We start from the raw sequence: 15,917 nt of genomic DNA, 5'->3' as shown, positions 1-15,917 counted from the left end.
TCATAGGAGCATGTGGTGGCATGCTTGAAGATACATAAATTCCCATGATAAATTAGACACATCTTCCTAAAGGGTAAATTTTACTCTCAGAATAATAGGAAAAAATAATATTACAAGAAAGTATTTAAATATCACATAAATTATTATACAATTTTCATGATTTTAATGATTAAGTAAGGCTTCAGTGGTATTTCATGTTTTGGCATCTCAGGCTCTGATTTGCTGTTTTCAATCTTCTTGGCCATTAAGAATGCTTTGCTGTAAAATGTGAGAAAAGATCATAATTTATGTGTCCTGAGAGTTTATATCAGGATCCTATGTTTTTGCAGAAAAGTTAGGAGATGATATACTTGTTTGACCTGCTAGTCACTATATTTACTTGTGCAATGTTAATAATGTATTTTAAAAACTATACAAATATATCTCCATGGCATAGTAAAAATAAGAGTAAGGTAAAATTTAGAGAACCAAGTTTGTTCTTCTGAATGAACTCTGGACCGGTTACTGAAGAGTGGGCTTAGGTATCCTCATCTAGTCAATGAGAGCACTAGTGCTGGAACAATATACCTTAGAAAGGATAAATTTAAATGCTCTATAAAAATCCAAAGAAAGTGTGACTGATAATCATATTTTTACTCAATAGATTCATCAGCATTATGGCTTCTGATCAACATGTATACTACATATTCCCTGGGAAAAAATATTGCCTAAATAGTACCTAGATTTTTGTATCTTAGGTACTATCACTTATTCTGGATGATATAAAACTGTTTAAAATGGCATTTATATCAAAATTACAAGACAACATTTCAGACCAGTTTAAGACTTAGAATCTTTGAGTACTGGAGTTGGTTTTCAGAACCACGGACAGAGTTACAGCGTTACTGCAGTAGCAGCTAATGAAAGGCTTTGGAATATCAAAAAACTAGGGAGAATTTTAGGTTACATACCTGTCCCCAAATTTAAACGGTATTGTAAAAAAAGTGAAAGACTCTATCTTTTTATTTCAAAAATTAAAAATGAACCAGGGCTTCACAATTTACCATAAAAAAAGTAATTTAAAAATATATTATTGAGTACATAGTATATATTCTCAGTTAACTAACGTTATTTACCAAATGCATTCTCATTATAACTTAAGTTTTCTCTAATCCCCCCAATAGGGTATAACTATCTGCTATAGAATACAACAATTATCAAATTTCACATAGGGTGTAATTTGATATCTGTATGCTTTGAAGTCATTAAAAGCTGGGACTGATTAAAGATTTTCTATTATTTTTATTATATTATTTTTATTCTATTATTTTTCTATTATATTAAACATTTTAGGTAATTACCTATTTGCTGAGGTAAAAAAATTACCTATTTTTTTTTTTTTGGCAAAAGTAGTGACTTTTATTTACAATTGCATGTATCAAGATTACAATAGAAACACTAGTGATATCATCGGAACAAAAGCAATGATTTATTGGTAATGGCAATGAATGGAATAGTGACAGTCTGGCGAGAATCAAGCAGTCATCCAGGAGCTGTAGGTCTGATTGCAATGTAGTCTTCCCGTGTCTTTTGTATCTTAGTGACTTTCTCCTTTTTTGCCAACTACTCGTTTGAAGTCATTCATATTTGTTGCCTGGACTGGAGTACCAATGAAAGTAAAATATGAAATTCTTGTTGTTTCTTCTTCACCTTGATTGGACTGAACAAATATAGTTACACTGTTAACATTCTGAAACTTAACATAGCGAAGTGGAACAATGCCATCTTCTTTAATATCATCCTCTGTTAGTTCCAGAGCTTGAGTTGGTTCACTTCTTTCTGCTTCTTCAAAATCCATAGATCGGGGCAGATTGATAAAAATTTTTATGTATTTAGGACCTTGACCATTATCTGGCCCTTGAAATTTCATTGAATAAAGCTTCACAGGTTGATTAAATGCCACAGTAATAAGCAGCTGTTCATCACAATCAGACTCCAAGAAGGTCATGTCTTTTCGTAAACAGTTGTCAAATCCATGCTCATCACTTTCATTAAGACATTCACAGCCAGCTTTGTTAATAAAAGGCATTAAATCCATATATCCTTTTGGAATATCTGTGTCCTCATTACTTCCAGGGTATTTTTTTTTTCACGGTCCGCGCACGTTTATTTCATTTATCTTTGAAAATGATAAATGGGAGAGGAGGAGTCTGGAGAAGGCGGGGTGGGCCAAGGGTGAGTTGGCCCCCCGGGGAACTGGTCCCTGTGCCTGGCCTTAGTCCCAGGGGCGTGGACTGTGGGTAGGGCCCCGTCCACCCCTCGGGGCTGGGAGTGGGAAGGCTCTCTCTGGAGCTGGCCACCGCCTCCCTCCCCCAGCTGCCCCGGCATCCCTGGCCCATCCAGACCACCCCAGCCCGGGGAGGCGATGAATGACCGACCCGGTCCTCGGGGCTGGCAGACCCGCTCGGCACTCATACGGGCCGCTCCACGGCGTAGACGGGCTGCGAAGCCAGAGGCCCCACGTTGACCGAGTAATTTCATTGTCCTGTATTGACTTTAACCCTTCAACATCCCCCCAAATAAAAACAATAACAGCATAATTCAGAATTTCTCTAGAAACAAGAACTTATACAACTTCTACTCAAAGAGGTACCCAGTAAAGACAAATTTGACATACAGAATTACTTTATAGTAGTTACATGATACTCATTCAGGTTGTCAAGAAAGTTAAATAAGTCTTAAGGTAAGAATGAAGCTATTTTTTTAAAGCTTGTTGTAATTGATTTTAGAGAGAAAGGAAGGGAGAGAGAGAAACATCAATGTGAGAGAGAAATTTTGATGGGTTGCCTCCTGTATGACCAGGTGAGATGATGCTCAGCCAACTGAGTCACACCAGCCAGGACTACATTTGAAGCATGAAGTTGTTGTTTTTGGTGTTTTTTTGGATTTCATCAGTGATTCTATTAGTTTTCCTGTAAATAATAACTTTCCAATAATTACTATTAAGATTTTTCAAAATTTGGATACATATGTAATACCCTTTGTAATACTTTAAGCAATAAAAAGATTTTTCAAAATTTGCCAGGAGTTTCACAAAGTGAGATTCTTCTGAGGTGCAGACATCTCAATAGTTCAGGCTATTCTACTAAGATAAACCCAAATCCCCATGGTTACAAACACGCTTTTTAACTTTTCCCCACATGCTGGAATAGAGACGTGAGTTAAGAACTAGTTCCTGCCTTTGAAATAGCAGGAGAAACACATGTGGAAAACATAATAAAGTTCTGGGGTCCAACCCCAGCAGGTCCAGGGGTCCCCAAAGGTGTGGATGGAGCCGGCGAAGAAGGAATGACACGGAGACAGCGTTCAGTTGATCAGCAGCCTAGCCAGGATCTCCAGCCAAGTTCTGGTCTGGATCTCCAGCGAAGTTCTGGTCTGAAGCATAAAGTTTTTAATGATGTATGAAAAGCTTCCATTTAAATATAAGGTAAATAAATTTAACTAAATAAAAAAAACCCAAAATCCTAAAAGTAGGATTACATATTTTAAAAATTAATACTTTAATGCTTCTTGAATGTTTAATTTACAATTAATTTTAAGGTAGTTTATTTCAAATACAGCGGAATTATGAGCTATACACCACTTAAACCTGCGAGATGTGCCATTGCCAAATGATCTTGAATATGGTTCCACTTTTGGCCAGGAGATGGCGCTGTCATGTAAGACGCTGCCTTGTATTTATTTATATATTTATTCATTTCAATTTAGCATGCTGCTTTCTAACAGACAGTGGATACCATCGAGTGAGTGTCAGAACGGAACGCTAAGGCAGAAACAGAGAGGATGCTGCGGTCATCCTTTCTTGTTTTTTATTTTTTAGTGATGATGGAACACATATAAGATTTTGCTTTCTGCTTTAGTCAAAATTCTGAAGAACTGCATTAGAGACTCTTCAACACACATATGGATTCTGTGCTATGATTTACAATTACCTTTATTTCAGGTAAGCCAACATGATTTTATCTTTGACCTATCAAAGAATTGTTATCTATGTTAATGAAAACATTGAAAGCAAGATGTGTGCTTTGTAAACTTAGATTCAGATCTAAAGGATTTAAAAGCTCTAATTCTAGCTGTGCTGGTTTGTTAAATCTTCCTAGACTGAAATGAACTCCAACGCTAGCATGCTGTATTTTAAAGATCCTCCCGTTTTCTGGCCTTTAGTGTCCATCTGTGCCATACGTGTGTGCCTTTTGAAGGTAGAGCTTTCAAAGTGAAAGATGGGTCTGCCTCCTTCCTTCACTTTGAAATAGGGAAATACTGCTCCTTAATGCGGTGAACAAATTGCAGAGATGTAATGAAGCAGATTAACATGGCAGTGGCTTTGCTGAAGCCCGGAGCGGAGCCTTCTGATAGCAGCCTCAGAGGCATGCCAACATCCTGAGCCTAAGGGCCTTCTGAACATTTCCTGCCGGTAATGATGCTATGGCTTATTTGTTTTTGTTTGTTATTTTCCTTTTTAGAAAAAAAAATGTAAGTCTTTCTTCCACATCAATGGAAGATTTATGTAATGTGTTTAATAGACTTGGAATGATAATACAGACCTTCCCTCTCCCTCCGGTATGGATGTAAGGAGTAGACTGAAAACAAATTAATTGCTGAGAAATGGATTTTCCTCTGATCTTCGTGGCTTTGTGAGGATAGGACTGTGGCCATTAAAAATAGTCGATATTGTATAAGGTGTTCACATTTTAAATTATTTTTGATCATGTGACTTTGGCTGTGCTAAAGAGTGGAATGACTCAGGAGCTAGAAATTGCATGCAACAGCCCTGCTTTTTTTCTGCTTCTTCCTCATGCCTTCCCTTAAATCCTCTTTTTATTGTTATCAAATTAATAGGAAGAAATCAATAAAAGAATCCTGCATTTAAAAGTCGCAATTGCCATTTAGATCAGTTTTAAATGAAATTGTAAAATATTTTGTAAAATTGTTTTTAAAATCCTCATTCTCTCCTCAGAAAGAGATGTGTGTGTGGGGGGGGGGGGTGTAGGGGTACAGGAAGTGGCAGGTGGTGGGGGTGCATCAGGATGTTTCTATCTCACTCAGCATTTTCCTGTAAAGAGGTAACTCTGCTGTGTCAGAGGCTGTGAAAGCTATGGGGAATGATTTTATAGAATGGTTTGAACCACCAAGAAAAAGAAATCCATTCTTTTGATATGTGGGATCTATAGAGAGATTTAAGTCCCATGTGTTTCTATATGCATGGGCATGTTTAGAATCACAGATCTCTAGCATTTATCTATGTCATCATTTAAAGAATAACAACTGTGGCTGTGAGGTTAAGTTAATTTCCTAGAGCTACACATTAAATTAGAATCAGAGGCAAGACTAGAACACTGGTTGGCAGTTTTCAGTGTCTTTCATAGCAGTAACTCCATTTACCTCTGGTGTAAATCCAAGGGGCATATAGCAGGTGTATGAAATAGACGGGGTGTGTGTGTGTGTGTGTGTGTGTGTGTGTGTAAATTGTATGAAGTAGAGTTTCAGTGCACATGCTACTCAATACATATTTTATGTAGTGTTCAATTTTCTCAGGCCTCTGACAAAGCATCCAAGAAAACAAAAATAATGTTATGGAGACTCTCTGTTTCTTAGTTTTCTCCTCTCCTCATTTGATGAGGTATACAAGTCTACTCTATGCCCATGAATGACATGCATGGTCACTTATTAACTCATGACTCTATTCCTCCTACCTAATAGAACAAAATGTGCATGCTCATTAGTCTGTCTACCCTTATAAGAACATCATCTTGTGCCCTGTCCTTCCATATGTTTTTTTTTTTTTTTTTCACTTACTGGGCTTAAGCTACTTCTTTAATCTCTTGAGAAGGAAAATAAATTCAAATGCGACACTCCCACATACAATGTATATGGAGTACCACACACCTACCAAGAAGTGTCCACTGGAGCGACTAAGACATACACAGAGGCATGTGTTTTACCTCATGGAGTTTGACATGGAAATATGCATGAACAGATAGTACTGTAGTTTGAAATATTATAAACATAAAAATGAAGATGAGAAAGTAATGGGGCAGGTATGTGAATACCTGTCTTGTACCAGGCACTGCATTATGCCTGAGAGTCAGAATAAGCCAACATTCACCATTTCTGTGCATGAGGAGCTCAGAGCCCAGAGAAAATAATTTTAAGAGGATATGACAGTTGAATTAGATCTTTAAGAGTGAGTTGAGTATAAACAAATAAAAATAGAAACAGGGGTTCAGACTGAGGATTAAATAAGAAAAGAGAAAAATGAAAAGTAATTTTAAGTTTTAAGACTTTTGCCAGTGAAAGAAAAGAGATAACTTTTTTTTAAGTTGCTTATTTCAGGCACCAAGGTAAGACAAGCAAATACAAGAAAATAGGGAACTATAGGACATTACATAGAGAAATTATAGAATATGTTAAATAGCCAATCTGATAGAAGCCTGAAGATAGTAGGTTTTTTGTTTTGTTTTGTTTTTGGGGACAGTGAAAGTAAGGATAATGAATTTGACTTCTGATGTTATGGCTTTGACATAGAGATGTTCTATAAGGTGAAAATTTTATGTCCAGACTTTGGATTAGAAGATAAAGCTAAATACATGATGTGCATGAAGCTATGGCAATAATTAGGTCACACATACATGAACATATTTGGGGAGTAAAAGTGGAGTGAAGCTAACTGTGTAAAAGTAATGGAAGACGCTGTAGGAATAACAATGTCATAGGAGGCAAAGCAGGTGAGTTTATACCAAAATAGGGCTCAGAAACAGTAGCAAACCCATAAAGTGGTTGATTAGTAAGAGAATAGGGGAGGAGCTCATGAACTTCATTCTTCTTCTTCTTCTTCTTATTATTATTACTATGTCATGGATGAATTTTAAGAGGTTTAGTAGATTTGCAGAGACAGGGGCTCAGACTGAGGATTAAACAAGAAATGAGAAAAATGAAGAGTAATTTTATATTTTAAGACTTTTGCCAGTGAAAGAAAAGAGATAACTTTTTTTTTTTTAAACTGAGGAGCAACGTACTGTTGAGGAAAATTTGATTTTAGGTAGGATTGGAGAAACCTCAGACCCTTTATCGAGTAAGGTTATTAAGTCAGAAAAGAAAACATTTGTAAAACAAAGAGAAAAAATAAATTGTAATCCAATAGGAGATAAGAGAGATAAGGTTCAAGAATGTTTTTACTTTGAGATATGAAGAAGTAAGAGCTGATATAAAATAAGCTGATGTAAGGTGCCCTGTTCTTGGAAATTAAATCTTTGTCTATAAGATGAATATCATATATATATATATATATATATATATATATATATATATATATATTCCCAGAAAAGGGTATTTGTGAAATATGGACTTTCTGGAATAAATAAAAAACACACTTTTCAGCAGAGCACACTTTTGCCATATTAATCCTTGATGTTGAAACTAACAATACTGTTTCACATTATGCTTATTGTACATACTTTAGTTATCCATTTTTTTATCCAGAATGACCTGTTTAAAAGTAGCTTCTCTTTTAAGTTTGCATAGGATCGGACAAATACATACCTAGTATGAGTATCTACTTTGATTATTAAGGTCTAGTTTGCCAGCATCTGCATCAATTATTCAAACTCTGGCCTTTTCCTCCCTCAGTTTCATTAGTACTTTGACAAGGATTTGGGTAAAGAGAGAAGAAAGTCCATTTAGTCACACACTTCCTTCCCTAAACTCCTTTATGCAGCTTCCTATCAGAAGTTCTCACTTCTTTAATGGTGCCAGAATCCTCTTGCACATTTCCGAGAGCCAACTTCTAAGCATTCCCTTGCACTCACATGCCATGTAATGGCAATATGAGGCCTTGAAGAAGGCACAGGCGTGATAAAGAATCCCATTCTTCACTGGGACGCCTGTGAAGTAATTGCTTTCTCAGTTCAAATGGACTCAGTTCCGGTCAGGATTGGTTGAGTAGAAAGAAATAACTCTTCCTTGTCTCTATACCTGATTCTATTGAGCTGTGTGGTGAGCCTGACAGTTTAAGGAAAGAAGGGCAGAAGTAAGCATTTAGGTGGCAGTGCAGATACAGATAAAGATACGGATACCCCCTTTTCCTCACCTCAGGGCTGACTGGGGGCAACATTAAAAGGCAGACGTCAGCGTCCTCTTCTTCCCTCTTCTCTAAATGCCCTCATAACTGTCTCATTCAACTGTTAAGCCTTAAATGAGATGATCTAGCTTCAGTTCCAAGCCATAGATTTTATTTGTGTTTATTTTTATTCTGTTGTGATTAGGAAATTTCGGGCCATGGTTGCCAGCTGTAGAACCCTTATCCATTTCAGAACTTGGTGTTTATTTGTCTCCATCCTTTCTGGACCATCAGTGTGGCTACTTTGAAGGCTGATGAGGTAGCTGATGATCTGATACAGAAACATTAACTCAAGTTTAATCCCATTGACAGCTATTGTGCTGTCACAACTACACTAGGGGTTGGTACTAGAGGTTTTGAGGTGTCTGATCACCATGCCACAAACCAGGCTCACCACTTCTCAGCTCAGAGCACTTTCAAAGAGATTAAATCCTATGTTGGTTTTGTTGTTGATTCTCTTTAAAAAATATTTATTTTAGCCCTAACTGGTTTGGCTCAGTGGATAGTGTATCAGCCTGTGGACTCAAGGGTCCCAGGTCTGATTTTGGTCAAGGGCATGTACCTTGGTTGGGGGCACATCCCCAGTAGGGAGTGTGCTAGAAGCAGCTGATCGATGTTTCTCTCTCATTGATGTTTCTAACTCTCTATCCCTCTCCCTTCCTCTCTGTAAAAAATCAATAAAATATATTTTAAAAAATATTTATTTTATAATTTTACTAGAGGCCCAGTGTACACGAAATCATGCACGAGTAGCTTGCTTTTGCTTGCCTCAGCTAGGTGCCCCACCCATCACTGCTTGTAGCTTGCACCTCCCTCCACTGTTTGTAGCTCTCCCTGCTAGTAGCTCACGCCCCACCCAGTCTACTGCGAGAGCCACTGCTCATTTGGTCATGATGGCATTATGGCATGACAGCCACGGGCCTTTTATATAAGAGATAATAGGTCATAGAAAGCACAAAACAGGCCTCAGAATAATATATTTCAGATTTCTACTCTAAGTAAACATGCTACAAGGTATACATTAAGGGCTTCTAAAATTCCTATTGAAAATTTTGCTAACAAAAGTCACAAATACTATTTTTTATTATTGAATTTTTAGAGAAAGGAAGGAGGAAAGAGAAAGAAAAATTGACGTTACAAAGATCAAACCCACGACGTGGATATGTGCCTTGACTGGGAATCAAACCTGTCACCTTTTGATGTATGAGATTATGCTCCAATCAACAGGGCAAAAATACTTTTAACATCAATTCCAGACCACTTTCAGATGTTGTCAGGAGATGGGAAAAAAATCCCACTTCTTTTCCTGATTTTATCACTTTTTGCTCTATAACTTATTAATGCAGATTATTCAGGGTGCTTTAAATATTGATGAGAGTTACAAACAAGTTTATTTCAAAGGGAACCCAATTAGGAAAAAATTTAAGAGATTTTAATAAACATGTTAAATTTTTAAATACTGTGGTTTGGATTTTTCCAACAACTACTTCACATGTCTATTATCTTTAGAATTCAAATTTAATATGATCTATATTTTGTTTAAACATAGTAACGGTAAGATTTTTGAGAAAAAGTGGTTTGTTTATGTTGGTGGAAGATCTTGCTTTAGGATTCATAAAAGAAGAGTCACAATGCCTATGAAAGCAAATAAGATCTTTAATCTTCAAAATTGTAATTTTGTGTCATATTGATTTTAAGGTACATTATAATTATATATATTTTTTGATAATGATGAATATCATTGGTAAAATACTGATGTCTATTCACATATGTAGGAAAAGATGGCCTGCATTAGGAACATGAAATGAAATTATATTAAAACTCAAAAGTAAAAGCTACTAGTTTATCTCCCTGCAATATTTACACATTAGTGTCATCTCCCCCTTACTGCATATGGGCTTAGAGAAATCAGAGGTGGGTGGAAGCAGAGGTGAAGGTGGACTTTATAAATTTTTCCTGGTAATATTCCATTAAACATTATTTTTTTCTATTTGCACATTGCCAAAGGAACTGCATGAGTGGATCTTGGACACAGGGGCTGAGGTATCAAATGTGTGTGCAAAAAAACAACAAAACAAAACAACCTCACAGTGAGAAGTGGAGCCAGGCTGGAAGAGAAGGGGGCAGGCCAACAGCTAGGGGTAAGGGTCCCTGAGCTGGCTCTCCCAGCTCACCTGCATTCCAGTGCAGAATTCAACTAGTTCGAGAAGCCTAAATGTAAACATGGCCTTCCAGAGTTTTATAAAATTAATTTGTCAAAGTAAGAAGGTCGATCATACATTATTTCAGAGTTCGTTAGCTTGGTTCATAATTTTTAATTATTTAAATGTGTGTCAGCCTCCATTTGTCCTTTAGCCACAAGATTTTCATTTGGAAGAAAATATAATTACTAACTGAATTAATAATAATAATAAAAGTCTTCTAACAAAGGCCTTTTGTTATTTGAAGAAATGGTTTAAGAATCATGATTATTTAAGTATATTTTGTCACAATGTGTTAAAAGATTTTTGAGTACAAGAAAATTATTATTTTAATTAACTGTTTGTTTCTACTTGCCAAAAATTAATTTTGTAGTGGAATAAAATGATCTTAGGAAGCAATCACCCTCAAAAAGAGCTTTTAATTGTTTGAATCATTGTTGTACTTAACAATGATTAAGTCTTGTATAAGTATCTAAGATCAGTTGGGATTTTAATACACTTTCAGCATGAGCATGTCTTCATGGCATTAATAAATAAAAATGCAATTATGCCTTGCTACATCTTGTGTGGGTGATATGTATGAGAAGATAACAATGGAACATCAAAATCTTGATGAGGCTCATATGAAAGATCATGGATTGGTTTGAATATCATGATAAATTTATGATAAGATTGTGATGAGATGATTGATGTAAAAAGGGAAATATCTAAGGCATGAGGCAAGCCAGTCAGGGACCAATTGTAGTATCTTTATCAACCCAGCATTACCAGCTAGGATGTTTTCTTCCTTCTCTGTGTCCCCTGGACTGAGCCACTGTCATGGTCCAGAAGTTGCCAGGCAGTTAGGATGTGCCAGAGAAGTGTTCAGACTTATACTGCCTATTTCCCGGTCTCAGAAGACTGGGAAACATAGTTGTAGACAGAGTGACTATGAAGTGTATGATCTATTCTAAACCACAGTGTAGTTTGTTAATAATTTCTGTAGACAACAGGAGTGAAACAGGACTGTCCCTGACAAACTGTGATATATGGTCACCCTATTTCTAAGAAGATGTAAGTTGGTTTTGTCTATATTCCTTCATAGTGGGACACCTGTGTCTTCTCTGTGTCCTTTCTAATCTTCATATTCAAAATTTTTGTCTCATTTAAATACCTGGTAGTCAAAAAATCTTTCTTCCATGAAGTTCATGAAATTCTTCATGACATGACATGGGCTTTGAGAGTGCCACTTTGATTTGCATAATACCTAGCCAATTGATTTGTGATGACATCACTGACAGATCACTTGTAGCTTATATCAAGGGTTAGCAAACTATGGCCTCCTATCGACTCTTTTGTTTAAAATAGTTGGAAAATAAAGAATAATTCATGACATAGAAATTACATGAAAATTGAAGTTTGGTGTCGATTAAGTAAAGTTTTATTGGAATATCCATGCCCATTTCTTCATGTACTGTTTGTAGCTATTTTCATGCTATTGCAACAGAGTTGCTTAATTGCAACGAAGGCCATATGTCTCACAAAGCTGAAAACACTTATTAAATGGCCCTTTTACAAACAGGGTTGCAGTCCTCTAGCCTTTATGCTCACATTGCTGTATAATTGCAAAGTATATATGTTTGGAAGTATTTAACTTTCTAGATGAATGATCTCATACAATGAAATGTATAGATATAGCTATACTACAGATATAATCTATTAATGTTACCCTTTTTAGTTGATTCTTTTAGCTTTTCTAGGTATATAATTTTGTCTGTAAATAATTACGGTAAACATATATACTCTTTTACAATACTTACCTTTAATCAATGTTTCCTCTACTTACTTCTAATCAATATTTTCTCCTAGTTACATTGGCAGATTTTTCCGGAAAAAATATCAATAGTAAAAATTTCTATCTTTTTCATAGCTTTTGATATAAACATTTATAACATTTCATCACTAAACTATATTTATATCAGTATTCATAGTGATTTAGCTATACTGACATAAATTTAATTTGGGACAGATTTTATCATGTAAGGAGTTTCCTTTTATTTCTCATAACAGAGAACATTTTTTCTATTATTATTATTGTTATTATTAATTCTCACCCGAGGATATATTTCTATTGATTTTTAAAGAGAGCAGAAGAGAGAGGGAAAGACAGAGAGAAACATTGATATGAGAGAGACACATCAATTGGTTGCCTCCCACATGCCTCCTACATGGCCTGGGCCAGGGAGGAGCCAGCAACCACAGTACATGTCCTTGACCTGAATCGAACCTGGGACTCTTTAGTCTGCAGGCCAACGCTCTAGCCACTGAGCCAAACTGACTAGGGCTAAGCTTTCTCTTTTGGGATGAAACTTAATATAGCTATATTATGCAACAATGGTTTCAGTAATTTTGAAGTTTAGGGTCCAGTGGCCTACAGAAAATAAAAGCTAATCAAGGCAGGGACTATGTAGGTTCGGCAGCCAGAACTGAATCCTAGGAAGTGAGGAATTATTTCCTGAATTCAGTTGCCTTCATGGGGAGCAGTATTCCTATTCTCTATCTGGCATGGCCATCTGCACCTGCTGTAAGCTGGGCACAGATTTTGCCATCTGGTGGACAACTCAGAAATATTGGTGAAATCTTCAGTGTCCTACTACTCTTACCAAACATACTCTTCCTCCAGCCCTTGCCGCAGTGTCTCATTGAGATTACGATGTTTGATGGGCACGTCTTGCATTTATTTCTGAACTATAACGATCATCCTTGAGCCTGAAATTCTGCAAAACATGACTTTTCTTTAATCTGCTCCTGCTGGACTGTATCTAAAAAAAGACGCTTATGGCATTGCAGTTTTTTCTTCCTAGTTTCCAGCAATGGTATGCGTTTTCCCTTCTCAACTCATTCAAGAGTACAAATGTTATTTTCACTTGCATCAGGGACATGAGAGAGTGAAATAGAAGGAGAGGGATAAAATGTCTGTGATCAAAGGACTATTTTACCCCAAAGTAAATGCCTTCACATCCTAAGATTATTCATGAATAAAAGAAAGAGCTATAATAGAAGTATTTGGTGACGCTAATAAGTATGTGTTTTTATTTACTTAATAGAAAACAATTCTCATTTTTATCTTTCAGTTCAAATACTTTTTGTTCCCTTTAAAAATCTCATAGCTTGTTCTATACTTTATAGATAAAAAATTATTACCAGTGAAAATAAGTCAGAAAATCAGAGCTCTGGTCCCAGATCTGACAATAACTACCTCAACTCTTAAATTCCATAAGCTTTTATTTTATCACCATTAAAATGAAAGAAATGGACAAGATTCTCTCTAAAGTCTTAGCTCGATGTTTCTTCTAGTGCACATTAATACCATCATTGTTGATGCTATCCATATTTAAAAACTGTAGAGTAAATCAACAAGAAAGGATGGGTTTATTGCTTCATTTAAAAGACAAAAGATTGCTCAAAACTCCAGTTCTGAATTGTTAGTAAAATAGAATAGTTCCAGCTGTGGGCAAACTACGGCCCGAGGGCCGGATCCGGCCGTTTGAAATGAATAAAACTAAAAAAAAAAAAAAAAAAAAAAGACCGTACCCTTTTATGTAATGATGTTTACTTTGAATTTATATTAGTTCACACAAACACTCCATCCATGCTTTTGTTCCGGCCCTCTGGTCCAGTTTAAGAACCCATTGTGGCCCTCCAGTCAAAAAGTTTGCCCACCCCTGACCTAGATAGATATCAGTGTGCTTATAGATACCAATAGTTTAACCTTTGGTTTGCATTGTAAACTTTCTCTGTGTTATTAATTTTGTATTATTTGTGAAAATAAAATAGGCTAACGATCTTAGTGGTGGTGTTGTAGAAGACTGAAGAAACCCAAGCGACGCTTAGAGAAATGGAGTTACACAGCTTTATTACGCCAGCGGTCTCAGAAAAGTTGCCTCCAAAGTCTGAGCAAACCAACGTGGTGGAAGCTCTTCTTTTATCCCCTTTGGTTTCTCTGTCCCTCAAATATGGATGGAGCTTCTGGACCTTTCATGGGCTTTGCATGGGGGCCTTGAGGCCATATCTAAGGGCCTGGCCTGGTGCCAGCGCTGATAACCCCTCCGGGGGTTGTGTATTGTTCATGGTTTATGGCCTCTGTAAAATGTGAGCATTTCGGTAACAGGTCTTGCAAGACCAGATAGGGGAGAAAGGGGCAGTGACTTAATTATAGGTTATCAAGAATGTACATTAGGTCACTGGCACAGATTCAGATTGCTAGCCCCCCCCCCGCCCCCCCCCCCAAAAAAAAACACACCAGGGATACATTGGAATTAGCCTTTGAGCCTTCTCAGTGGGTAAAGTGAGAGTGGTTCAGAGAATGCTCCACATGGACCTTTTTGCAGAAAATTATCTCTAACAGAGAAGATTGCTGTAGTTCTACCACTTCCTCTCATACCTTGCCTGAGCAGCCCATCATTTCAGTCACTCTGCATCACTGTGTAATGATATTGAATGTGTTTTAATTGTTTGAAAAATAGAAAAGGGATGATCTTTCAATTATTCTAAAGTGTTGGTTTGTAATAAATAGTAATTGTTTACTGTTTCTCTGAGTATTGCATAATCTGTACAATGAAAACGGCTTTTCAGTGCTTTGGTTATCTCTCAGATGGAATGGTCTCTATTTTTTTTAACTGGTTATTATTGAAAAATGTCTCCAGTGAATCTAATCAACAATGTTATGCACACTTTACTATCCTTTTCCTAAGCATAACGGTAAAATGAATCTACCACTCCTACATTGTAGAGCCTGAGAATTCTTGTGAAATTAAACACAAAGTTATCACTCTAGACATGACAAAAACTAGGTGGGTTGGGGATCCTATTCGAAGTAATAGTTTCAGTCCCTTATTAGCATGTTTTCAAATTTTAGAAGGGTGGAGGAATAACTTGTTTCCTATCTGCTGACTTTACCATAGGTACAAAAGTGCTGTTTATAAGGTAGCAATGTGCATGGCAGATTTAGGAGAACTGGGCTTCTTTTAAAGAATCAGTTTTGTTAATGTCTAAAAACCATTAAGTGTAAGTCTGAATCTGATAAAGAACCCAAAGATCTAATTCAATTAACACCCAAGCATCTCAGAGCTAGAAGAGGGTAACAAGGATCAGCTTTAATATTATGCAGAAACCCAGGGGAAGCCTTCTTTAATCAAAAAAGAGAGCGCATTGAAGTTGACGTCAAAGTATCTGCAGTAATGGAATATTTCATATAGTACTATAGTAACAGAACAGACGGTGAATCATCTAAAATTATTAAAACTGAAAGGATATTTTAGGGGTAAAATAGGAAGGTTTAGGGAGTTTTAAAAATAAAGAGGGTCCATGGGGAGAGGACTGCAAAGTTGAGGGATGGGAGCTACCAAAAGGCACACATTCACAGAGAGAGAAAAGAGATGCCACAGGATAAGGGCAGAGGAAGGTACCCACCCATTCACAGAAGAAGGGGAAAGCCGCAGGGAGTAGAGAAACAAAAGGGAGAAAGAGGAAAAGAGATTTTCACAGGGGATAGAGAATCCTGCCACAGAAGAGGGAGACAA

General features: G+C 36.6%; 2 protein-coding genes across 2 annotated transcripts in view; one reads left to right on the top strand and one right to left on the bottom strand.

Moving 5' to 3' along the window:
* Nucleotides 1-1,444: 1,444 nt before the first annotated feature.
* On the bottom strand, nucleotides 1,445-2,122 carry LOC132238845 (thioredoxin-like protein 1; the record flags this gene model as incomplete). The annotated part of the gene is made up of 1 exon (XM_059704875.1): nucleotides 1,445-2,122. A coding segment is annotated over one exon (546 nt), but the record flags the coding sequence as incomplete, so codon positions are not given.
* A 1,660-nt stretch (nucleotides 2,123-3,782) lies between these two features.
* Nucleotides 3,783-15,917, top strand: part of SCN2A (sodium voltage-gated channel alpha subunit 2) — a 124,056-nt gene continuing 111,921 nt past the window's right edge. Inside the window, exon 1 of the mRNA XM_059704239.1 lies at nucleotides 3,783-3,982. The gene's annotated coding sequence lies outside the window, so the exon portion shown is untranslated. The remainder of the gene's footprint in view (nucleotides 3,983-15,917) is intronic.

The sequence above is a fragment of the Myotis daubentonii genome, chromosome 7, assembly GCF_963259705.1.
Source record: "Myotis daubentonii chromosome 7, mMyoDau2.1, whole genome shotgun sequence".
Lineage (NCBI taxonomy): Eukaryota > Metazoa > Chordata > Mammalia > Chiroptera > Vespertilionidae > Myotis > Myotis daubentonii.
This window is presented reverse-complemented; position numbering and strand designations above follow the sequence as displayed.